Genomic DNA, 25,901 nt, shown 5'->3' with positions numbered 1-25,901 from the left:
TGGCGGTGGTGGCACCTTGAGAGGGGCAGGTGGCAGCGAGTCCGCGGGGCGACAAGGGGCCCATGGGGCGGAGTCGAGGGGGTGCCCGGGGGGGTTGTTGGCTCTGGGGTTAGGGAGCCCCTCTAGCCATACGTGTGGGGGGAGGCAGCAGGGCGTGTGCCTGGGGGGATTAGGTCGGGGGGGGGGCAGCAGGGCGTGTGCCTGGGGGGATTAGGTCGGGGGGGGGGCAGCAGGGCGTGTGCCTGGGGGGATTAGGTCGGGGGGGGGCAGCAGGGTGTGTGCGTGGGGGGGTCTAGCTGGGGGGGGCAGCAGGGTGTGTGCCTGGGGGGATTAGGTCGGGGGGGGCAGCAGGGTGTGTGCGTGGGGGGGTCTAGCTGGGGGGGCAGCAGGGTGTGTGCGTGGGGGGGTCTAGCTGGGGGGGCAGCAGGGTGTGTGCGTGGGGGGGGTCTAGCTGGGGGGGGCATCAGGGTGTGTGCGTGGGGGGGACTAGCGGGGGGGCAGCAGGGTGTGTGCGTGGGGGGGACTAGCGGGGGGGCAGCAGGGTGTGTGCGTGGGGGGGTCTAGCTGGGGGGGCAGCAGGGTGTGTGCATGGGGGGGTCTAGCGGGGGGGCAGCAGGGTGTGTGCGTGGGGGGGACTAGCTGGAGGCAAGGAAGCAGCTGGGGGGCAACAGCCTGTGTGCAGGGGGGTTAGCTAGGGGTGGGCAGTCTCTGTGCATGTGAGGGGCTAACTTGGAGGGGGCAGCAGGGTGCGTGCGTTGGAGAGAGAAGCAGGGTGTGTGTCGGGTAGGGGGGGTTGCCGCCTGAGGTGCTTTGTGATTGGACAACTCCTTCAGTGGCAACATGACCTGCTCCCACAATGTGGTTTTTCTACTGGATGTGGCCAGCTCCCTGCAGAAGAACCAGCTCCAGCTGGGTTGCCTGAGGATTCTGAACTACTTGGGCTGCAGGTTTGGCCTGGCCAAGGTACGATGGGGTTTCAAGTTCTTTGACTCGTTGGGCGCCCGAGGCAGAGCCGCCCGCGTGGGTGATTTCTGTGAGCTGGGGCCCCGCAGCTGGGAAGACTTTGAGGAAGAACTGGAGTCCAGGTTTGGGGTGCAGAGCCACAAATCTCATTTACCTGGCCCAGTGCCGAGAGCCACCCTCACCCAGAATGTGCTGAAGGAAACACTACTGGATTACCAGTGGGATCGACCTGACATCACCTCACCAGCCAAGCCATTCTTGAGGAGCCAGAAGAGCAGGTTGATTGTGGCCCCGGATGAGCCACTTGAGAGCCATATGCCCTCTGAGGGCTTTGTGAATGCCGTCTTTCTTTTCTCTCCCTGCCCTCATTCTCAGAGGGAGCTACTGCAGTTTGTGTCTGGAAGTGATGTCCATTCCTGCTGTGATTTGCCCTCTTCTCAAGAGGTGGCAGAGAAACTCTTACCCAAGAGAGTCCAGGAGATGATTGCAGGCCAGAAAATCACTCTGTATTGGGTAGACACTGCTGAATGGTCCAAGGTAATGAGAGCTAATGCAGTAGAGTATTTAAGACCAGTGTTAGTGTACCACTCCCTACCAGGTTTCAGAGTAACAGCCGTGTTAGTCTGTATTCGCAAAAAGAAAAGGAGTACTTGTGGCACCTTAGAGACTAACCAATTTATTTGAGCATGAGCTTTCGATGAAGTGAGCTGTAGCTCACGAAAGCTCATGCTCAAATAAATTGGTTAGTCTCTTAGGTGCCACAAGTACTCCTTTTCTTTTCACTCCCTACCAGTTATCCAACTGCACAGGATGATGTCAGGTAGCTTTATAGTCTAACCTTTTGGTGTGAGGTGACTTTCATTACAAATGAAATGAGTAGAATTATCTGCTTAATAGCTAATGGGCATCCCTGCTCAGCTGAGGCCCATGACTGGAATGGCAATTACCTTTGTTCAGATTTAGGTACACTGGAAGATGGGGAATCATAGAATATCAGGGTTGGAAGGGACCTCAGGAGGTCATCTAGTCCAACCCCCTGCTCAAAGCAGGACCAATCCCCAATTAAACCATCCCAGCCAGGGCTTTGTCAAGCCTGACCTTAAAAACTTCTAAGGAAGGAGATTCTACCACCTCCCTAGGTAATGCATTCCAGTGTTTCACCATCCTCCTAGTGAAAAAGTTTTTCCTAATATCCAACCTAAACCTCCCCCACTGCAACTTGAGACCATTTCTCCTTGTCCTGTCATCTGCTACCACTGAGAATAGTCTAGAACCATCCTCTTTGGAACCACCTCTCAGGTAGTTGAAAGCAGCTATCAAATCCCCCCTCATTCTTCTCTTCTGCAGACTAAACAATCCCAGTTCCCTCAGCCTCTCCTCATAAGTCATGTGTTCCAGACCCCTAATCATTTTTGTTGCCCTTCGCTGGACTCTCTCCAATGTTTCCACATCCTTCTTGTAGTGTGGGGCCCAAAACTGGACACAGTACTCCAGATGAGGCCTCACCAATGTCGAATAGAGGGGAACGATCACGTCCCTTGATCTGCTGGCTATGCCCCTACTTATACATCCCAAAATGCCATTGAACTGTGCCAAAGTGCTTATTTGTGGGATGTCTCATCCATTGACTTAAGTGGGAGTGCAGGTGCTTTAATAAACAGCCTGCAGGTGCTTAAATACGTGGGTGCCTAAATTCAGGCATCCAAGCTTGAAAGCTGTGGCCTTACCTTGTTAAATAGGAATGATAATACCTTCCTTGCAGGGTGGTTGTGAGGATTTGCTAGATAATGATTATAAAGCATTTGAAGAACCCTGCTGTATTGAATATAATTATAAAATGTAATTATGCATAAAAATTAAGGATGCAGGAAGCTATATTTAAGAAGAAAAAAGGCAAATAGGCCATCCCTCGCCCCAGTACCTTCTTAGATATTCTCTTGCACCATTTTCTCTAAATGACAACTATTTACATTTCCTGATAGTGATCATCTTATTGCTAGTACTAACTTGTTTCCTTATTTCATTTCAGGTGCTAGAGTCTCCAGATCATGCTGGGTACTGGACAATCTTTGAACTGATCTGTCTGGTGGGTGGCATCGTTTTGCCATCCGAGACCTTAATTCAGGGTTTGAGTCACCACAGAACAGAGGCAGCCCCTCTCTTTTGTAGAGAGTCCAGCTCTTCTAGGCCACAGTTTGTGCCATGGACCACAATCCTGCCCTTTACTTCAACCTTGAACTGTCTGCTCTCTAAGCCTTCTGTATTCCAAGCATCATTCCCGCAGCAAGAAGGAGCATTATTCCTCAGCAAGCATGGTAATGGAAGGGGTGGCCAGGCTTTACTTAATAATGGATTCTGTGTTAGAGACCAGAGCCATGATGTTTCCTCTTGCTAAAAGCACATGTAGAGGATTCCAGTTATTTAAGGAGATCTCAAATGATGACAGTAAAATAGAAAGACAGTGCCCTGAACAAACTCCAAAGGGGCCACTCATGTGTGAGCCAACATAACTAGGCTTGGAAGGATTACGTTTTTACGGGTGAATGTCAGTTTCACCATATACACACAAACCAAAGAAACAATATTTCCGTCGATAATAATCAAAATTTACTGATAGACGAAGTATGAAAAATGCTTCTTGAGAACTTATTAGAGTTTGATTTAAGGATAATAACGGTGTATATTTGTGATGTTGATTAACTGTATTGGTTATAAAGCTTTAACTTTTTGAATTTGTGTCTACCATTAAATAATTAGTGTCTGACTTCTTCTATTGTTTGACACCCCCCATAATTTTCCTCATTGTGAAAACTTAAATTAATAAAAGTTTATTTTAAAGCATTTTTAATTTAATATCTGATGATATTATAAAAAATACAAATTGAATTCTGCCCAGCCTAAATATAACTGTTGGCCTCTGTTGTGCTGTTTCTGAATGAATACAGATAAGTAATGGACAGGAGCCTGATTTGAGACCTTCTGAAGTACCTATACCTCTATTGCAGAGCCTTGTGCACATGCATGTGTGTGGGTTCCTGTGTGCGTTCCTCTCTTTAATCTGCACCACTTTCCCTTAGCTTTCCTTTGGCCAAAGAGAGCTGAATGGGAGATCTCCTTCAAAGCTGATTAGATCAGCTTACAGGGTGTAGCTTTCCAAGTGATATGCAGTGCTTGTTTTTCTCCAACATGAGCTGAGTTTGCTGTCTCCACAGTGCTCTCAGCCCTTGTGCTCAGGACCACAAAAGCTCAGATCTTTCCTGTGGTCCCATAGCATACTTACCACAGAGCCACTGCCTGCCTGCCTAATCCATGAGCTTTTTTTACACTTGCTGCTGAGTCTTCTGTTCCTTTACCCATTGTTTGTTTTTTCACCTTGAATAGGAGTAGAGAAGCAGTGGAGATGTGCAGTGATTTTGGAGCCCATAGCCATGAACCAGAGACACTTCCAGAGTCCAGTCAGCATCTTCCTGAAAGGCACCTTGGCAGACTGGAATTTGGTGAAGGCTGACAACTTCCTCACTGAGAGCTGGATACTGCAGAGCTCCCAGGCAGGACAATCAGAACAAGACATGTTGTTTCAACAGCTTGTAAGAAGGCTAATTACTGAAAAACTACACATGGTAAATGTTCCAGCCTGTACTTAGCTACTACCCTTTCTAGAAACTGCAAAGAAATAGCAGGCACTCATATTACAGTGATGAGGGCTATCTTAGTGGTTTGATAAATGTTAGTCTGCTCCACAAACTCCTATTTTGTTCTAAATTTAGAAACTTTTTTAAAAAATTCAGTCTCTAACCTAGTTGTGAGCTGCTGCTTCTGCCGTTTGAAGGCTGTTTATATTTAGTATTTTTAGATAACCTAGATGTCTTTCCCCTTCATATAGATTGCTGAAGTGTCTGCATCTGAAGTTTGGTCCCCCTGCACTGCAGTTTTATCCCCACTCTCTGACACTGTTGCAGTCCTTACCCTATTCTGCACTGAAAAGGCTGCTGAAGTTCAGAGATGTCTCCTCCAAGGAGCTGTGACTGAGAGTTCTTGCAAGGACTATGCCTTTCATCTCCCAGAAGTTGTGAGCAGTGTATTGAGTCAAGTTGATATTTCAATCAGAGATGATCTAGATAGTTCTGGTAAGTGTGTAGAATGCAAAATGAATCTCCTTTTGATAGTCCCTAAGTCTGAATTCTTAGAGATTGAAAATTGGTGTTCCTAGTGGACCGTCTCTGGCTTTGGAACTTGCTCCCTCTGGCTATCTGCCAGGGTCCAAGTTTGCTGGACCCCAGGCTACTGTGGTGGGTGGTAAGTGTTGTTGTTGACTGAGCATTTGCTTTACTGTGCTTATTGGTAAGGCTCGGTGACACGTGCCAGGTAGTAGAAGCGTTTGGGGCTTTGGGAGCGCTGAGGCCACTTGAAATATCCTTCGTTTCATTCTAACTTTTGCCTTTCTGTCCAGAAGAGCCTTCAGTCCCAGAGTGGGTCCAGCAAGAACTGTCCCGCACAGGTGGCTGGAATCCTGCCATAGTTGAAGGGTGGTACTCTCTATCGAACATCTGTGGAGCAAGTTCAGATTTAATGGAGTCATTCAAGTAATTCTCTTTCACCTATCCCTGAATATCATTTGGACGTTGTTACTTTAGACCAGGAAATGTCACTTACACTTCTCTAACTAATCTCTAAACTCTACATAATTACCTGATACTTGCAATGCTTGTTAAATAGGTAGATGTTACTGTACCTGCTTTACAGAGGAGTAAGAACCAGGGCTGGAATCCTGACTAGTGCTCCCTTGTTCTAAAAACTATACCAGCGGTTCTCAAACTGTGGTTTGGGACCCCAAAGTGGGTTGCGAACCCATTTTAATGGGCTCATCAGGGCTGGCTTAGACTTGCTGGGCCTGGAGTTGAAACTGAAGCCTGAGCCCCATTGCCCGAGGCCAGAGCCGAAGCCTGAGGGCTTCAGTGCTAGGCGGTGGGGCTCAAGTTACAGGATCCTGCCTGGGGCTGAAGCGCTTTGGCTTTGCCCTGCCCCGCCCAAGGGCTCTGTCAGGCTCAGACTTCGGTTCCCCCTCCTGAGGTCATGTATTAATTTTTGTTGTCAGAAAGGAGTCACGACTCAATGAGGTCTGAGAACCCCTGAACTAGATCTATGTCCTTTGATGCTGTGATGATGGGTATTTCTAGGACACCAAAATGAGACCGAGATACTGCAGACTTCATCCCTTAAGATTTAGTACAATCCAGCGCAATACAGTGAAGTCAATTGGCTCATTAAGAAGGAACTTTGTTTCTATTTATGCTTACTGGTGCCCCGTGAATGCTGACTGATTATAGTGAAATCCTCCTAAAGGGCTTTCTGGGTGAAACATGCAAAAAATACTTACTGAGGGTCAGGATGTGATTAGATTACTGAAACTGTGTTCTTGGCATTGGTCAGTGACATGTCTATTATACAAGAAGAATTCTTATTTTTTTTTCCTGAGCGTCACCTCCTTAGCATAAACTGAAAATATTTTCCTTTTTCTCTGTGCCAGCACACAAACTCTAGGCAAAGTTTTGAGAGCAAGGGGTTTGGAGAAAGTAGGGGTTCTCTAGCAGGTACTATGCAGGGGATCAGGCTGAACTTTCCTGAGATGAGGGTGGGTGGGCAACCTGCAGTGAGGGTACTGAATTCCTCTCGTTCCCTGCTTCTGCTGATATCTATTTTTAATTGCTTTGACTTTTGTACAGGCTGCTGCAGGCTGTTTCTGCTACTGAGAAGGAAGAGGCCTCCCAGCCTGAAATGGAGCTGACACACTGTCTATCTGAGTTCTATCAGAGAAAATCGAGTGAAGCATCTGCCACAGCTGAGCCAAGGGACCACAAAAAAAGACGTATGTCTAGACGAGGATTGCGTGAGTGCTGAGCATTCCCATCATCCTGTAGTCTTTGGCATTTTGCAGCAACATTCTTGGTAACCTGAAATTTGAACACCTGACCTTCCCTGAGCAAAGGCACAGTTCTGAGCTGCTTCAGATGGTGGCAATGTAGCTTGTTTATTAAAGGGCAATGTTATTTATGCATAAAATGAACCCTGAGCCCCAGCTGGACCCAAGCAAAGCTGTACAGTTATTGACAAACCCATTTTCAATAACCATGCAATATGCAAATCTCTGCACTTTAGTTGCCTATTGCCTTCTGGACTTCTCATCTTTTTGCCCACAACTAACATGACTTCACATCTTCTCCACTTTTCTTAATTTTTTAAAATTAGAACAAACATTTTAACCAGCTTTCTTCTCACAATATTTAAGCATTAGACATTTCAGTATAATAATTCAGGGATACTTTATGAATGTCTTGGACTGCTAATCCCCTACATTTTCAGGGAAAGTTTACCTAGCTGGGATATAGTGGTGGAATTATATAAATAAGAAGCTGCCTCATATTACAGAAATTGAATTCTTTCTGACATAGGGAAGGATGCTTTAGTTTCTAATGCAGAACTAGGGTTTTTACCCGGTTAAGCAGCTCCACTCTGGGAGCATCTGAATCATATAATCCCTGTATAGCTATTTCTCAGTGACATTTCAGTTAATATGCAGATTTCTATACTCTGTATTATAAACCCTCTGCTCTAATTAGACTCTGTACTCAGGATTTTCAAGCTGCTTGCCTGCAACAAATATACCACTTAATCATCATTCTCTCTTCACTGAAGCAGAAAATCTCTAAAATGTACTTTAAACATTAGGAGAAAATGCCCAAAAAGCACTGAAAAGTGGGGTTTGCTTTTTAAAATTAAAAAAACTGTATTTCCCTGTTTACAAGCCAGCCGGGCACTTGTCCCCACCATAGCTCATATATCTGGATTTATATTGTCCATCCTTCACTGTTGATAAACAAAAATGTATTGAAATCATTCAGAAGACATGAGCCTGACGCTTAAGGAGAAAGAGGCTGAGGAGAGGGAGGCAGGAATGACAGAATCTTTAAAGAATTTTTAATGTTTTAAGCCATTTTCCCCCCTCAATTTGAGAGCCCATTTTGAAACAACAGACTGGGGAAACCTTTTGTTAAGCTGGTAAAAACCATGTTCTGAGCTAAAAACAGTTTGGTTTCCAGCCTGGTTTTTAGTCCAGGATACAACTGTTGTCTTGAAAACAGGAAGCTGAGCTTGCTCTAACATTCTCCCCCATTGTGTAACATGGTACTCTCGTCCTTACTCTAAGATGAAGCTACTTGCCCTGGGTTCCTCTTCAGTCACTCATGGGGTGCCCCTCTAATACCATTTCTCTTGTAGAAAGCACTGAGCAAAGGCCAGGTGCCCGGAATAACTGTTTGAGAGCAGTGTATCTATACATTACGATTACGTTGGGTACGTGTGTTGCATACGTTCAAAGATCATGATGTGGCTAGCTAACTGAAAACAAGTTAGCAGTCTCTATTCCTTCCTAGGTGAGCTGGAGATCCACCCTTCAAAAAGGAGGCTGAGCCTAGTGAAACCGGCAGAACCACCTGCCTGAGTCTTTCCCTCACATTCTGAATTCTTCTTGCCCCATCACTGTGCCGAGGGAAGCTAACGTTGCTGTATTGAAATTTACATTTTAAACAACCAAAAATTTATGTTAACGATGTAGCATCTAGCCTGTCTTGTGGTGCCAGTGTTCTGCCGGATGGCGTCTTGTGATCACGTCGTCTGAATTCCAACTCCTCTGTGCCCGATGAGAATTTAACCTTTTGTGATCCTACAGGGGGGGTCCCCCGGACTCCAGTCAGGCAGAAGATGAAGACCATGTCCCGCTCCCTGCAGATGTTGAATGTAGCAAGGCTGAATGTAAAGGCTCAAAAGTTTCAGCCAGATGGAGTGCCACCAGCAGCTGGTGAGAAGGTACCTCAGAAGCTGTTACGGAGATCAGATGATAAGCTGGAAGAAAATCGAAGAGTGCTGAAAATCTCCATAGGTACATGTCAGACAGGTTTATTGGCTCTGGTGTTTGTGACGGGGGCAGAGCAGAGCAATTAGGTAAAGTGGCATGGCAGCAGATACAGGTTTGGGGCACTCTCTTGAGATTCTATCTCTTCATGCCAGTGGGGGTGAAGTTCTTTCCCTCTGAGGTTTGCTTTCTAGACCTTTATACTGACCTATTGGACTGCATAATTTGTAGCATAGGATGTGGTTAATTACTCCTCTAGTTGCAAAATAATTGAAAGCAATGTGAGACTGTATACGGGAGGAAACAAAGATGTCAAAGCATCTAGGTGTAGGTGGAAACAGTTATGCCCATGATATGGGGGGCTTTCTTGTCTTAGGCTTTATTCTGAGGCAAGGAAAGAGCCCTGTGAAGCTACCTCTGGTGTTGATCTATTCCAGTCCTCCCTCTTGGGATTTTGAGGGGGATTTGACTGGGTGGCACTGAAGCTAAAGCCCCAGGAGCCCAGGCAGGATTTCATTTTAATCTGATGGTGTTGGCTTTTGTTTTCATAATTTGGAAGTGAAGGCTGTGCCAGCTATAGGTACTATAGCTTTTTACTGCTATCCTGTATAGGAATAGTCCTGTGTGCATGTGGGGAGGCTCGCATAGCGCCTGCCATTCCAGACAGTAGGTCTTGCTGCCCCCAGGGCTTGGTGTCTGTTACTGGCATATTAGAGGTAGTCTGGAAGCCTGTTTCAGTCTGAGAAGGACTGAGAGCTTTATCGGTTCACTTGCCTTGGGTCTGAGTTGAGGATTCCTGAGGGACTTCTTTTGTAAATCTTCTGTTGGCCTGGCCATCATGTTGCAAGAGAACTGCTGTTACAACCCCACTCTGTTACATGGGCCTGGTTATTGGAGAGGACAGCTGTATCTGCCCATTCATTACTTCTTGCTTATAGTTCGTTTGCTCTGCTTACCTTGCAGATTTCAAAACTGAAGAGGAGATGCTTTCCCATTTAACTGCAAATTACCAAGAGGCTCTGGTTAATGGAGAATTTCTGACGTTTGTGTGTGCACGGAATATGGTCACAGCCATTAAAAGCTTTCTGAAACCAAAAGATGCCAAAGAAAGAGAGGTAGGCAAATCTGTTGACAAATGCATATGCTGAGGCTGTGCTTTCAGTGACGCAGGTCTTTCCAGTTAATGCCACACATGGATAAAGATCTATGTAAAAGTGTCTCCAGGCTCTTAAACTCTAGAGATGTGGGTGTTTGGTTAAAATTACATGCCGGGATCACTGCTGAAGTATGAGATTCAAGAAAAACTCACTAAATTTTAGAATTATTTCATCGTGTGTGTGTGTATAAATGAGCCAGTTCAGGCGCACACACAGAAACCTTCGCTCTTCTGTCTGAACTGGTTCATTTATACAAGAATCAGACCGTTATAAGAAATGTACTGCCATGGAGTTCTCTGGAAAATTGTTTGTAAACTAAAAACTGTTTTGGTACTGATTCAAAAGAAAATGTATTTGAGTTCATATTTGAAGCAACAGCTGGAGAGTTGTGGGTTCATAAGGCTATTTAGAAATAAAAAATTGGTTGGTTCACAAATAATTGAAGGGAGGAATAGTGTGGAAGATACAAAATTCCAAAGTTCTTTTGAGGGTCCTCCAGTCAAAACCAGATCTATGTCTGCACACTTTCCTGCCTCCTGAGTGCTTACATTAGCTACATTTTAGTACAGATAAGACCACACGTATGGATGAACTGCAATAACACTGAATTGGTTTCCTTTCAGACACACTAGATTATCCATAGACAGAGATGGAAAAGGCCTATTATGTCACATTTAGTTCTTCCTCTGCCAGAGGCCAGGGCAGGATTGTGGGGTGGTTTTTTTTTGTTTTTTTTAAATCCCTTCCTACTAAAATGTCTGCCACTTCTGTTGGGAAATTATTCTACGGTCTACTATTGTCAACCCACAGCCCAATCAGCACATAGCTGTGACCCATGTGACTTCCTCAGGGCTATACAGGTAGTGGCTGAGGCCCGCATCGCACAGCAAGCCGCATAAGCGGCCCACAATGGTAAATCGGTTGAGAACCACTGATCTAACTGATGGTCTAAATTTTCCCTGCTTATTTTCATCCCATTACTCCTTATTGTATATTCTTGTACTATTTTTACTAGCTTCAAAACCTGGATTTTTTTACTGAGTTGTCTTCCATAGTACTGAACAAGTTAGAATGAGAACTTGCTGCATGATGAGGGAAAAAGTACCTTGGAGCCCCTGTGCTATGTTTCTGTGTATTTGCAGGTGGCCTGCTTGGACAGAGTCCGAAGTCATCTCCTAAAGACCAGCAAAACTCTCCGACAACAGTATGATGTCAATCCTAACAAGGAAACCAAAGTCAGAGAGTATGATGCACAATATTCTATTTACTGCAACTTAAAAACCACTGCAGTTTTGATTAGCTATTTTAGAGGTCACTTTGCAATACAACTAGAGATGTATTTCTATGGGCAAATCTTCAGGGATAATTTCTGTATCAAAGTGAGTGAATATCCACTGCAGTGAAAGCTTTACTACAGCGAGATACAGTGTTTAAGAGAACATGTCACTCCTTTCAAGGAAAGAAAACTAACCAAATGAATTTTATATTAATAATCCCATTTTCCCCCCTCCCCCACCCCCAAACCTTTGAAAGCTCTAGTCAGTGAGCAGTAACATGAATGTGACTGTTTGACTAGAAAGAATGGCAATAAATTACTTACTGTTTCTGTGTAGGTGTCAGCTTCAGGTATTTCTGCGCCTTGAGATGTGTTTGCAGTGTCCCTCGCTGCAGAGCAGAGCAGATGAAATGGAGCAACTGGTGGAGGAGGCAAGTAAATATGGCTGGGCTTCTAGATGGGATTGGAAATGTTGACCTGGAACACGTAGCTTTCCCAGCCCAATTTTCTTTGCTCACACCATAAGGCTCGGTCTTGGAGTGGTTGATCTGTGACACTTCTCCCCCATCTGATCTTCTCTTACAGATGACCGAGATGCTGCGCATTTTGTGTCTCACTGAAGACCCAGGGTACCTTACAAAATTTCTTGAGGACGTCTTAGTATCGTAAGTGCTTTATGGTGGTGGTTAAATATTAAATGTTATCACTGGAATATAGGCTTGGTTAGGTACCTGTCATAGGTAAATGGCAAACTTTGAGCATTGATTTCAGGTAGCTTTGGAAAACTGTCATGAAAATGTACTAGCTCAGATACAATCCACTTGCCATACTTTATCCTTATTGTTAAAGAAAAGACACATGATATTTTACTTGCCCATCAAAAACAGTTACTTGCTTAGGACGAGTAGAATTTTAAGTCATGGTAAAGGCATAGGTACAAAAGTTAGAAGTGAAATCTCACAGGGGTGGATTTTGTGGGTCTTGCTGCCTATTGTGTGTTTGACATGTATTCAGGCTTGGAAGGGTTAGATTATTTTTTCCCCCCCAGTAAATGTCGATTTGACCATACACACACAAATTGATGAGAAATATTTATACCAATGCTAACTGAAATTTACAGATAGACAAAACAATAAAAGGGCTGCTTGAGAACTTATTAAAATTTGATTTAAGGCTATTTTGACAAGCTACAGTTCAGCAGTTATAAAGCTTTAACTTTTTGAATCTCAGTATTGGTGGTTAAATAATTGTATGATCATCCCATAAGTTCCCCCATTGTGAAAATTTAAATAGATAAAAATAGAAAGCTTAAAAACAAACATTGATATGTGTCAAAAGTAAAAATAAAAATTTGAATTCTGCCAAGCTTACCTATGTTGTTTATCCGGTGGTACCTTCTAGATATATGGACTCCATACCGAAGACCCTTGGTGGTCTTTACTACAGTCTGGGTACGCAGATTCCTCCGAAGTTGGCATCTGTTCTGCCTGCAGACTTCTTCAGTGATGACTCGATGACTCTGGATAGTAGATCTCCAACTCTTCCTCCATCTGTGACATCGGTCCCAGCTCACAGCATAGCTTCCCTAAGCACTGAGACTGATCAATTGGAGGAGCTGCGCACCAGATCTGCCAAAAAGAGGAGGAGGTATTTCCTAAGGGGGAGGGTTTTATTTTGTTCACAACCCTGTGACTGAGTAGCTATCTAATCTATAGTCCTCATCATGGTGAGCTCAGTTGCTGGATAACTAATCAGGGCTGATCTTGGTAAGTATCTAATGAATTAGTTCATGCTATTCAGGCCCTAAATCCGTTAAATCACATTAAAAGCTGTGCCATACTTCTGGGAATATGGTTGTTTTGTCCATGGAAATGGAACTGTGCCATGATGGGCTTGTAAGAGAGAATTGTGGCTTGGGCCTTTGACATAAATTAAACCCAGAAGACATTTTAGTTAAAAATTTGTCAAACTACTTTCTTTATATCTGGATTAATGACTAATGCTAGTTTTAAACAACTTAATCACGCTCCATGGGAACATCATGGCCTATTGTGTAAATTGATTAGCCAGGTAAATGAATTTGAATCCTGCCTTTGTGATCTGTTGCCCAATTTCTCTTCTGGGAGGGGTTCCGTACCCCAGGCTGGAGTGTTTGTTTATTTTTTTAAAAGAAATCAAATCAAACTCCACCAGATTTCTTAGACTACAATGGAGTTAAATGAAACCCACCCAAACAAGGAATTTGCAATCTAACTCCATGTGTGCTGAAAGTTTTGCATGCTCTGGGATATCCTGCAGTCTTAATAGTGTCACTGATCTGTACAGATACCAAGTCCATTCTGTGGAGGAGTCACGCTGTGCAATATATTTCTTCAGGAACCCGAGGAGTTAAAGATGAAACTGAATTACTCATTGTGGCTGAGCCTAGGTGATATGGTTTTGAATGAATTAAGGACTGAGTTTCAGCCTTGTTTTTGGATTATAGTTGGAGCTGTTTTATCAAAACACCTAAAGGCTCCTTGCAGTATAGATGAGGTCCCTGTCCCAACGAGCTTGCAATCCTAATACAGATGAAGTCTGTAATATGACCTGCTTGCCTCACTAGAAACAAACTCAAGTTATGTTCCATATAAGAACTGATATCAGTAGAGCTGGTACTTACATTTGTCTGTCTTTATTCTATCTTCGTTTCTTGTACCCTTTCTAAAGGAATAATGCATTAGCCAGACACAGGAGCATGACAGAAGCATCTCAGAATTTACGCCAGATTGAAATTCCCCAACTACCCAAGAATCCCATCAGAAAGGTAAAGCTTTCCTAGGGGATTGGGTGGGGTATCTGCAGCATTGTAATACCACATGTGGGTGAATTGTGTTCTTTGCCTATTGAGTGCCCTGTATCAGCTGCACAAATCATTGTGAGGCAGAATTTGAAAACTGAAATACTTGTCTAAATGTTTCACACTTATGATTTTAAGTATAAACTAGCAGTTTAACACTTATTACATCTTCATTTCAGGAAAACTCTCTCTCTTACTTTGCCACGGAAAAAGCCCAACAGCTGCTTCCCCTGCAGAAGGAGGCAGTGCAAGGTATGACAACTAGCTTCTCCATAGAAAGCTGAGTGGTTCCACACACGGCTGATTTCATTGTACATTGTAGTGAGCCAGGAGTGTTCCACAAATAAAGAGACAGGAAATCTGCAGGAAATGTTCCCACGGTCTGTGGAAACTTTGGGGAAAACTATTGGCGTTCGTGAGTTAATTCACTCAACACGCTGATAGGCTGTTGAGTAAGTTACTGAATAATTTTATAAAAAATGGCTAATTTCAATCAGTGTAGTCTCAAAAATATACAAAATGTCAGTCTTCCATGTCTCCCTTGATCTGCCAGTTTCCTTAGATCTTCTTAGATTTCCTTAGATCCTTTTGCCTCTGATTCATGCTCAGAGGACCACAAAGAAATTTGATATAACAACCATTGGGCTTCAGTCACCACCCCATTGAGACGAAGGGGCAGTTCATACTCCATTCTTCTCAAAGCTCTCATAAATGTCATGTTCAGGATATCTTTGCAACTAGAAACTTGTTAATGTCAGTTTCAAAATTCAAGTGTTCTATAAAATGTTAGGTAACAAACCCCACGACCACCAGTGCTGCAGCTCAGATTCTCTGTCGTGGATATTTCCTATGAATATCGTGATCCTTTTGGTGCTTTGAACTCGACCTACCTTCTTTCTCCTTCTTAGCCTCTTTCTGTAGATTACTGTCAAGGGAACCCTAAATAGCTGACAAGTGTAAATAAAGAGGAACCCTCATAAGAGAACTCCAGGGTGGGTTTGGGGAAGGGCATGGATAGTGACTGTTTTCACCAGTACAAACTACCTCTTCAGTTATTTGGCTTTTTCACACCTTTTGAAAAGTTATTTGCTTTCATAAGTGTCGGGTCTATTTACATTCTTCCTACCTCCAGTGCCCCATGAGAGAATTACCTTTGTGGTATATCTACTTAGTTTTTGCCATTTCTGGTGCTTTCAGAGGTGACAAAAGTGCGACGGAACCTCTTCAATGAAGAGATGCTTTCTCCATCAAAAAGGTCCCTGAAGAAGATGCCTCGAAGCCAGTCAGTATCAGCTGTGGAAGGTCTGAGACACAAACGCCGCTGCTCTGACGAGGATGGTAGAGGTGGGATATGAGCTTACGCAATTGCCTATATCTGGGATCTGCAAGAGAAACTTGCATTTACTTCCCCCGCTTCCATAACAAAACAAAACAAGAATTTCTGGCATCTCTTGTTACCTGTAAAGTGAATTTGCTTCCTATTATGGAGATGGTATTTTTAGCTCAATGCTGCAGTGATTGGGTTGCAAATGGTGCAGGGTAATATTTAAATCCAAACCTGTTTTCATCTGTAAATTAAATATTTTCTCACAAAGAAAGCAACTGTTAATCAGTTAAGATCGCTTGAAGTGAAAACCTACCCACACAAACCCTTAAAGAAAACATCCATGTAAGAGATCGTTTAGCGTACCTTGACACTCAGACATCACATTCAACTTTCATTGACTTCACGCCTCTGTAAAACGGATGGAGTCTGTGCAAATAACTCACCTTCCTGTCCTGAAGGCAGCTTGGATCTTTTAATCTTTTTTCATGTGTCTGGCTGCTGTGGTACAAGAAAAATGAGAGATGATTGAATCCTTATACAGACCATTAAAATGTGGATGTCTGTGAGGGTACTGTGCATTTATCTGTCACTAAACTCAATTCAATAGATATCAGGGCTATCCCTTGAAGTCCCATGTGTCTGTATTTCTATACTATTAAGTCCCATAATTATACAATGAAAGTTAAGCACAAACCTGCTTAACTTTAGATCCCTTCCTTTTACATTAATGCTATCTATTATTTCTTTAGCACTGTAGGTGTACTCAGTGCATTACAGATCTATGGGAAGACAAGGTTCCTGCCCCAAACAACTAACAACTTAAGTACACCTCTACCCCGATATAACGTGACCCAATATAACACAAATTCAGATATAACGTGGTAAAGCAGCGCTCTGGGGTGCGGGGCTGCGCGCTCCAGCAGATCAGCGTGTCTGGCTCCGATACGCTTCTCTGAGCAGCATGTTAAGGGTCCCAGGCAGGGGTTGAGGGCTTGGATAAGGGGCAGAGGGTCTTAAGGGACGGTCAGGGGATAGGGAGCATGGGGGGTTGGATGGTTCGGAGGTTCTGGGGGCAGGGCGGACGGGGAACGGGGGCGTGGGAGTCCCACGGGGCCTGTCAAGAGGCGGGGGTGTGGATAGGGGTCGGGGCAGTTAGGGGAGAGGAAGCAGGGGGGTTGGGTAGGGAGCGGGGTTCTGGGGGTGATTAGGGATGGGGGGGTCTTTGGAGGCAGCGGTCAGGGGACAAGGAGCAGGGAGGCTTAGATAAGGGATGGGGTCTTGGGAGGGATAGTTAGGGGCAGGGGGTCTCTGGAGGGGTAGTCAGGGGACAAGGAGCAGGGGGGGTGTTGGATGGGTTGGGGGTTCTGGGGGTGGGAAGTGACTATTAATAACGGAAATGCTCGAGGCCAAAGCAAGTTCGATATAACGCGGTTTCACCTATAACACGGTAAGATTTTTTTGGCTCCCAAGGACCACGTTATATTGGGGTAGAGGTTTAGTTATTTGGGCTACTTGCAAGATAAGGACTTAAATTAGGTCTAATAAACGAGGGAACAAAGGGATGTAACATAAAAGTTATGTGAATGGACTAATTTCAAGATTTTATATATAAAACTCACCTTTAACTGTAAAATTTATATTGTGTGTGAGGTGTGCCATGAGAGCAGCGTGGCTGTTGTTTTGATGGTTCAAACTGAAGTGTACAATTGCCCACCTGCCCTGAATAGAGACTAAATAATATGTAGATGTGATCTATAAGGCTCTAAAATCTTCACACTCCCTCAATCCTATCCAACTCCCCTCTCAGGCTTGTTTTCAATGTCTGATTGTGGTTTCGTCACTTTCAGATCATCGCAAGCTACTGACCAAGAGAGTCTCAGAGACCCCGCTGCACAAACAGATCTCTAGAAGGCTGCTTCATAAACAGATCAAAGGCCGGTGAGTGAATGGTATTGGGTAGTTCTGAAATGTTTTTAACCAACTGCTGGGTGGCCAAGATGTGGACTTCAGACCAAACAAGTACTATGGAATTTAGCAGTGTGGATACAGCAAGACAATTTGTGGAGACTACAGGTCCCAGCATTTAAGTGAGGACAACAACCACCTGCTTCATCATGCATATTAAATGCATCTCTTATGCTTGCATCAAGTTGCCATTGTGCCCCTTAGGCAAAGTTGGGTGCCACTTCTTAGGGTTCCCCTACAAAGGCTGGTTTGGTGGTGTGTTTTATACAGTGAGTTACTAATGAGAACCAGGGGAAATCTCAGCTGAAGTTGGGCCTGTTCTCCTGTCTGTTACTTGTTTGTGCCACAGCTGGAAAGACATCCTGTGGCCAGATTGATCTCTTGATGGGAGGCAGTGCCTACTAATCACATGTTGAGACTACCTTGCAACTTGTTGATGTGGCCTTTGTTAGCAAATGGTAATCTCTGCAGCTCTGAAAAACAAATGTTTAGTTTACTCTCAAACCAGGCATGGTGTTATGGGGAGTCTGAAATGTTTTCACTGTTTCTCCAAGGTGTTCTAATCCTGGCTCTGACATCAGTATTGTGGAAGAATCGCCAGAGAAAGCCATGAGTGGTAGGTATTAATTTAATACAGACTGATCACTTTCCTTTTTTTACCTTGCTGCAGTTCATACTAAGATAGCACCCTTCAGTCTGGATGATTCCCAAGGACCCTAAACTACAATATATAGAGAACATTCCACCCCTGGAGTGGAAGGCAACAGTGAACTATACAGAGCTTTTAAGAAAGAATGAGAACTTTAGGGAAGCAGAACATAATTCCCCAAACTGGCCATATCACAGCTATGAACATCTCAACTTTTGCCAGGAATGCTGTGGGACTGTTGGACCGCGGAAGCCACATTTAAAAGACATTACCTCCTAGCCTTGTGCTGGGACCCCTCGTTTCTCTTCTCTAATATACTACAGCATAGTGTCTGAGGCTCTGCAGAGAGTTAGGAGACCATGTGGTTCCAGCTGCTCAGTCTTGCCCCCAGCTAAGGAACAGAACAGCAAGATGGGTTTGGGGTGAGACGAAATGAAGAGCAAAAACCAACAATGGAATTAACTAGTCAAAAGACAAAACTCTTATTATCCAAAGAAGCCAAAAACACGTTTTCCTAATATTACTTTTCTAAATAAACAACTGTTGTAGATGCCACAGAATGTTGAATGATTATGAATGGGAGGAGATGTAGCCATAAGGCACCTGTTTAGATGCGGGGGGGGTCTTTGCAATGAAGATATTTGGACTGGAAGGAAGTATATGTTGTAGTATTAGAAGTCCCCACTGAAGTTGGGGAGTTGGGTTTCCTTTTAACGCTTTTCATCTTCTGATTTTATTGAATGTTCCACAAACTAGCCCCTTCCCTGCCTGAGACAGGGTTAGTGAACAAATGATTGTTGGATAGCTGCAGAGAGATCCCTTCCAGAGGCACTTGTCTGCCAGCTGTAGCTTCCTTATGGAAGTGGTGTGTGTTTTGAGAGAGAAAGCCCTGATAGTATTACTCTTGACTTCCAGAAGTGGGTTTAAGAAGAAGTCCGCGCATCAAACAGCTGTCGCTGAATAGGACACACTCTGGCTCTTTCTACTCCACCGCACAGCCCAGCTCACGGAATATGCAACGAGTACACTTGGTACAGCGAGAAGTGACCTGTGTTAAGCAGGATATAACAGGTACTGGGGTTACTTACCTGGCATTAACTGCCGTAGGTAGTCTAGCTGCCAGATTCTGGTGCAGAAGCATTTTCTGGTTGGCACTACAGACAGAACTCTTAAGGGTCTGAGGCATCTGTTGTGGTGAGAACTGCCAGATGGCATCCATTATAGCCAGCAGAATATAGCATTTTTGTATTTGGAAGCTCTGTGTTGGGAACCACTGTAGTTCCATTCTCCTATGAGAAAAGGAAGGTCTTTATTACTCAGCCAGCCAAGAAACAATCTGACCCAAACCAAGAAACTGCCTTACCCATTAAATGTAACATAACCTTGTCAGCAGCAGGAGTCCTAAAGCTGCTGCCAGACCCAGGTCTTCTCTGTGGGAGCATAATGCAGTGCTTGATGGACTCTTCAGAAGGATTGTAAACTGATTCTACTGAGCAGTTCAGGACTTAGTCGTGCTATTCATCCTAACAGCTTTGTCCTTGAGGACTTTTTCCACACGTGTGTGTTCAGCTATTAGTAACAGCTGTTTAGTGTTAGTTATTTTCCTGTGATACTACAGAAAACAGTACTGATTAGCTCAGGATGTGAAACTTTGGGTAGCCAGCAAAGAGCAAGTGGTGCCAATACTGTAGCCCTTTAATTGTCTCTGACCATCTGAGTGCCAGGAACAACTGTGCCCAATCACATGTCAATGCTTGGTGCCAATCTAACTGCACTATGCTTTTTGAAGGCATTCCACAGTATCCTGATAACCCAACCATCCCGTCTCCCAAGAGGCTTCTCTTTGGAGCAGTTCTTGAGGCGAATAGCCCTAAATTGAAGGATTCACTTGGAACAAGGAGAACAAGACACAGCTCAGACTTGGAGGAACCAATTGCCTATCAGGTAAAAACACCTTCCCACTCTCTCCCCCTCTGCTTATATGTACTTAGAGAGACAAGGTGGGTGAGGAAATATCTCTCACCAGAGAGAAGCTAGCCCAGTAAGAGAGACAAGACAGTGTGGCTTGAAAGTTTGTCTCACTCACCAACAGAAGTTAGTCCAATAAAAGAGAGTGCCTCACCCATCTTGTCTCTCTAATATCGTGGGACCAACATGGCTACAACTACATTGCATATACGTACTTGTGCGTCTTTAAATAGCTCCTTCTGTTTGTGTGTGACTTAAATTGTGCGGCTCTAGTCAAATAGCTTCTGTGGTTTTTATCACCAGAAATGGGTTTTAAGATGCCATTGCACAGTAGTATTAAGTATGTTCTGTTCTTACTCTTAGACTCCCCAGAAGCCCCTGAGCTCTGCCAGTAGAATGCCAAGGAAATCCCCTCGGACTCCACACAGAACACCAAAAACGTTGAAGACGACTCCTGGCAAAAGTCCAGCTGCTAAGCAGACTGCAGCTAAATGTTTGGGAAGGTATTTCTCTCCTTCCAGACAGGAGAAGTCACCACCTGATCGTAATGAAAGAAAGAAGGCTTATTTAGCACAAGTAACTCCTCGGAAAGATTCTTCTCCAGTGAGATTATCCTCCCCTTACAAGGAGGTGGGGTTACTGACTCCAGAAAAGCAGGCTGGGAATGAAGTGCTTGATGATATGTTTAGTGCACCTCTAAAAGATTCCAGTCCAGCAACTGCTTCATATACAGCAGCACAATTGCTTTGTACTACCAATGAAAAATCTATCACAGACCCACAGACTCAAAGACGCTCCTTGAGATCCTTCCAGAAAACAGCATCTCCAGCTTCTAATCAGATGCAGACTCTCCATGTGGAGATTCAGAGAAATCCACAGCTAAATTTCCATTTAGAGTCAGTGTCTCAGCCAATGGAAGCAACTTCCAGGAAGGTTAGATGTGCAGCTCCAAAATCTTCGAGTCCAGTGGGAGGAGTGGCTGCTGCTTTATCTCCAGAAGCCCAAGCCACTTTGAAAACACGGTCTTCACTTAATTCTCCTTTTGAATCTTCCATAAAGACTCTGTCCATAGATTCTCCTCCTCACAGTAAAACAAGATACCTTGACTGGGAGTTTAATACACCTAAAAAACCTCCTTTGAAATCTCAAAACATCGCAGGCACATCCCCAAGGAAAGCCCTAGGGTCTCCTATCTGTGCACCTGGGCACACCAAATGTGGAGAAGAAAATCCTGCTCTTTCGCTCTCAAAGTCTGCTAGAAATAAGCAGAAACATCATAGTAATGGTAATGCTAGGCTTCCTGCACAAAGCTCTCTGATTCATGAGCCCAAGGCTTCTGAAAGTGTCCACATGTTAGAGAGAAGTGAACTAGTGGGTATAGATGCTCAGGGCTCCTCCCCAAGAAAGGATCAGAGTTTGGAAAAGCAACTGTCCCCTGAAGGACATGTGCAGATCTCAGATGTTGTGAGTGAGTGTGAGCACTTAGATTCCTCTTCTTTAGACAGCAGAAAGAGTGATGCCTCAGAAGCTAGAGTTTTGCCATCAGAAGAGCCTAAAGAGTCAAAGACGTTTACTGTTAAGAAACCCTCCAGATCTGACATTCTGAATGCTTTGCCTGCTACCTCAAAGTCTGCCTCTCCTGCCTACTCATTGCGCTGCACGCCAGACAGAATGCAGCGGGAGGCTGCAGCACGACTAGGGAATCCTGAACTTCCAGCAAAGTTTTCTACTCCTAAAAGTCATAAGTTGGCCTCTGCTAGTCCACCAACTTATGAGGTTGAACTTGAGATGCAAGCTTCTGGCCTGCCTAAGCTTCGCATTAAGAGGGTTGGTTCTGGCTCAGCCATGGAAGTACAGTCACAGCTGAAGACCAGCAAACCCAGTGGAGAGGAAAGTCCCTTTAGTGAACTTGCTGTGGCCTGGTGTGCTAGACACCCAGGAAAACTAGCAGCTGCCTGTGTTTCACCGTCCTGCTGTCACTCTTCCCACAGTACGCCTGGGAAGGGTGGAGGCCAGACCTACATTTGCCAGTCATACACCCCAACTAGCTGTGCTTCTAACACCACCTCCCCATCTCATGTGGATGCTGGAGTTCCCTGGACACCTTCTCCAAAGCACAAAGGGAAGACTACCCCCGATGCCATCAAGGACTGGCCACGGAGAAAAAAAGCAGCAAACAGCAATGCCAATGGTGGCTGCGGTCGATGTGAGAAGCATGCAGAATGTACAGGGAATGTGTCAGCAAGTGAAGAGGGAGGAACAATTTCTGACCAGTGCATCAGCAGCAAAGCTCTGCGGCTGGCTGACTTTGAACTGGAAGGGGTTTATAGGCTTCAGGACCAGTCACCTTCCAGTGACACTGAGCCCCGAGCTGATGAGGGTGCTTCCACAGGGACTTTTGGCCTGAAATCCAGGAAGCGGGCCTTTGATCTCCTGTCTCCAGAGGAGGAAACCAAAGGAGAGGCTAAGAGGTCTTGCACAACTAGAGACTACCTGGATCTGGTCAGCTCTTCCACAGATGAGAGCAGCACAAGCAAAAGGAGGATATCCACAATGCCTCCTGGTAGAACCACCATGTCTTCAAACAGAACTCCTGGGCCACAAAGTTCCATAGGGGATGACGATGTCTTCAGTGTTTCAGGTAATCCATTGTCAAGTGTCACCCTACTGAAATGCAGAGATGCTAATTTGGGAATTTGGAAACAAAGTGAGATGCAGCTGGGAACATGCAGCTAATACATCAGAAGAAATTTGAAAGGCAGATCCATTGGAATGAGATGGAAGGGTGTGAATGGATAGCAAATTACATGAGTCCTAATGCCATATTGCAGCTAAAAAGACCAGTGTTGATTAGGGTGTATATGCAGTCATGTCATGGACTGGGTAGGTAGCTCTGCAGCATCAGAATATTTGCCTCTGTTGTGGGAAACTTTTATTAGAATATTGACAAATTGGAGAGAGATCAGAGAAAAGGATAAACTGACTGGCACCTGGAGGCTCTTACATGGGGGGGGATTAAGGGCTAAAATGATTGTGGAGTCACATCCCTGTCCCTTTTCTTAACATAGTGAAAGGGTATTAAAACCCATGATTGGAGAGTTGTAATTTGGGGTGGTAGCAATGTGGTGAAACTAGGAGTAATGGAATGGGAGGAATGTAAGCTGCATATGATTGGAGAATCTCCCTGACATATGTATTAGGCTGGGGTATAATAGCCTCAGGCCTTGGACACTTTAAATTGAGCAATATATTAGACACCTGGAAGAATGCTGCATGGGTTCGTGGGATATGGAGTATGATTCTATGCTTCTCACCCCTTGGCTTGCCTTCTCTGGTACCAATAGCTTTATTTCCACTCACCCTTTTTCAGCATCATGCATTTCACTCTTTAAACTCATTTTAAGAGGTTGGTTTTTCTCTGAAGTAGGCACATGCAAGAACGTACATATTGTACATGCAAGCACCACAACTGTGTGCAAATGGCCATGTCGACAACTGGCCCTTAGCACTTGCAGTTTCTTATTTTCAGATGCAGACATGGCAACTGCACACTCAGATAAGACGTGCAATTATATGCCCATGTCCTTGCCAGCAGTAATGCCAAGTCAGCAACAGACTTGGAAATTACAACTAATTTTATTAAGGGGGTTTGCAGTCATAGTCAGTATTGTAAGCAAGGCCCCATAGATTTCATGTCCTTGGAATCCATCCCTTGTTCTACAACTTATGTTGTTTTTTTAAGAATTGTTTCTATTCCTTATGGTTGCAAAGAGCCCCTTAACTATGATGCTAGAGTAACTGATGCCGTGTCTGAGTCTGCAGACAGCCTGAAACAATAAGTACTAAAAGTTACAAACTGACAATTCTTCCTGGGTATTCTGTTAACTCAAAAGCTTAGTTATGCCCTTAAGGGAAGTGTTGCTTACTCCTTCACATAAGAACCAGGGGTCACCCAGTGAAATTAATAGGCAGCAGTTTTAAATCAAACACAAGGAAGTACTTTTTCACACAATGCACAGAGCTCCTGTGGAACTTGTTGGCAGGGATATTGTGAAAGCCAAAAGTATAACTGGGTTCAAAAGAAAAATAGATAAGTCCATGGAGTGTAGGTCCATCAATGGCCATTAGCCAAGATGGTCAGGGACACAACCGTATGCTCTGGGTGTCCCTAAATCTCTGACTACCAGAAGCTGGGACTGGATGATGGGGATAGATCACTCAATAATTGCCCTGTTCTGTTGAATCCCTCTGAAGCATCTGGTACTGGCTTGTCAGAAGACAGGATACTGGGTTAGATGAGCTATTGGGCTGACCCATTATGGTGGTTCTTATATTCTCTGCTGATCACTTTAGTAAAATCATTCGCATATCCCAAATTGTCTCCCACTCCTTCCTAGACTTCTCAGTTTCCCCTGACCATCTCAAACCAGCAGTTGTTGACATAGGGCAGCGTAAAAGCCAGCTCTTGACTTACTTGAAAATTTCCATTGTGCCACACCAGTGTGCTGCAGTAACCAGAGGCCTTGGCGGGAATGCTGCAGTTTCACGTCTCATTGTGCTTTTCCAGGTTCAACTCCACCAGTGAAGGGCTCCCTCTCCGCTAGTGGTCTTCGAGCACTGACCCAGTCCCCGCTGCTCTACCAGGGACAAACACCATCTCAGAAGAAGTGTGCCAAGGGTAACCTTTACCTGTCATTTCATAAAGCCTTGCACTCAAATAGATACTAGACCTGTGATCTGCCTGTAGTTAAGTCAGGTGGAAAGTGCACAGGCTCTGTACCTAGGAAAGGGGGGTGTGGGGAAAAGCTGGAGGATTTGCTGTGTCTGTGCCCAGCGGGCTCCTGTTGCCAAGGAGTTTGGCCTTAGAACTGAGGTAAAACTGAGCTACATTTGCTTGGGAGGGTGGGGAAGTAGCGTGGGGCTAAAATGATTTGAAGGGAAATGGAATTTACTGGTAGTGGGTTTCCTGAGGCAGGTGCTGAGCTGTAAACCTGAAAGGGTAGATTTTCACTAACCCTTTCTGCCCTCTCTAGAAGATGAGCTGGATGTCTTTCAAAGCATTACAGACCAAGAAGTGTCTCCGTTCTCCAGTGCAGGCTCCCGGAGGCGGCCCCTTAGCAGGACTTATTCACGGAAGAAGCTACTCAGCTGAACTCTGCAGCCAGCGAAAGAGAGTACTTGAATGATGATCTCGCCCACTATGTGGTACATGCTGCTGTCCCTAAGAGAGCGAGCTTGCTTTTTTGAACTCATGGGGGGCTCATTGCTATAGGGACTTGTCTGTAGCTAGGATGTGGGAATCCCCATCTCCACACCTGTGGGGTTTAATGAGGAATCAGTGTTTGAATCAGCCCTGCAAGCTCCTCCTTCCATTTGGTTGGGAAAGAGGCAGTCATGTGGCAGTGGGAATAGGGAGGGCTCCTTAGGGTTCACTAGAAAGTTTTTTTTAATGCAGTAGGGATGTATCTCCATCTATTCTGATCCTGGTTCTGTCTTATGGGTGTTTTCCTGTTGGGGTTTGTGTGCCACAGATTCAGTTCGACCACGTGAAGAGAATGGTCACTATTTTAGCGTTCTTTTGTAAAAATAAACTAATCTGAACTGCTACTTTTGTGCTTTGTGTTAAGAATTGTGGATCTGGTTCTGGGAGTTTGAAGGGCTGTTGGATGAGCTTGTGAAGTCCTCTAAGCCTGAGCAGTGGGGGGCATATACTGTGTATTGCTCTTACATAACATGTACTTCCTCTCTGTGAATCTAGTCTAATACAAGGCTGCAAGCTTTCTCTTCTCCCCTTTCCCAAATTTACGATGGGTGGGCTGGCCTTAACCGTGCAACAGCTGTATTCTCT

At 44.6% G+C, this 25,901-nt stretch overlaps 1 protein-coding gene and 1 long non-coding RNA gene across 3 annotated transcripts; one reads left to right on the top strand and one right to left on the bottom strand.

Annotated features, from left to right (window-relative positions):
- The first annotated feature begins 721 nt into the window (after positions 1-721).
- Positions 722-25,660, top strand: TICRR (TOPBP1 interacting checkpoint and replication regulator). Of its 2 annotated transcripts, none has more exons than XM_075133167.1 (22): positions 722-1,500; positions 2,993-3,278; positions 4,345-4,583; positions 4,847-5,090; positions 5,414-5,546; positions 6,687-6,850; positions 8,690-8,899; positions 9,836-9,987; positions 11,172-11,272; positions 11,643-11,736; positions 11,891-11,970; positions 12,707-12,952; positions 14,015-14,111; positions 14,324-14,396; positions 15,342-15,488; positions 17,319-17,409; positions 17,991-18,052; positions 19,001-19,156; positions 19,875-20,029; positions 20,417-22,694; positions 24,621-24,731; positions 25,087-25,660. In XM_075133167.1, the coding sequence occupies exons 1-22, from the start codon at positions 841-843 to the stop codon at positions 25,203-25,205; spliced, it is 5,898 nt and encodes a 1,965-aa protein (XP_074989268.1). In that variant the 5' UTR covers positions 722-840; the 3' UTR covers positions 25,206-25,660. The 2 variants fall into 2 exon arrangements, with proteins under 2 accessions (XP_074989268.1, XP_048723259.2); XM_048867302.2 differs by having other exon boundaries at positions 723-1,500; positions 6,687-6,829.
- On the bottom strand, positions 15,350-24,660 carry LOC142073413 (uncharacterized). The gene is made up of 5 exons (XR_012670286.1): positions 24,528-24,660; positions 19,174-19,374; positions 18,358-18,476; positions 15,915-15,969; positions 15,350-15,526 (listed from the first exon to the last, which is right to left on the bottom strand). It is a non-coding gene; the product is annotated as an uncharacterized LOC142073413 (long non-coding RNA).
- Positions 25,661-25,901: the final 241 nt, after the last annotated feature.

This window comes from Caretta caretta, chromosome 10 (assembly GCF_965140235.1).
Source record: "Caretta caretta isolate rCarCar2 chromosome 10, rCarCar1.hap1, whole genome shotgun sequence".
Taxonomy (NCBI): Eukaryota; Metazoa; Chordata; order Testudines; family Cheloniidae; genus Caretta; species Caretta caretta.
This window is presented reverse-complemented; position numbering and strand designations above follow the sequence as displayed.

What these genes read in the sequence shown, in the direction of transcription:
- TICRR (XM_075133167.1), top strand. Translation starts at nt 841, where the DNA reads ATGACCTGCTCCCACAATGTGGTTTTTCTACTGGATGTGGCCAGCTCC. An exon ending in AGATGATCTAGATAGTTCTG is followed by an intron (nt 5,091 to 5,413) that starts GTAAGTGTGTAG and finishes CTTTCTGTCCAG; the next exon opens with AAGAGCCTTCAGTCCCAGAG. An exon ending in AAGGAAACCAAAGTCAGAGA is followed by an intron (nt 11,273 to 11,642) that starts GTATGATGCACA and finishes GTTTCTGTGTAG; the next exon opens with GTGTCAGCTTCAGGTATTTC.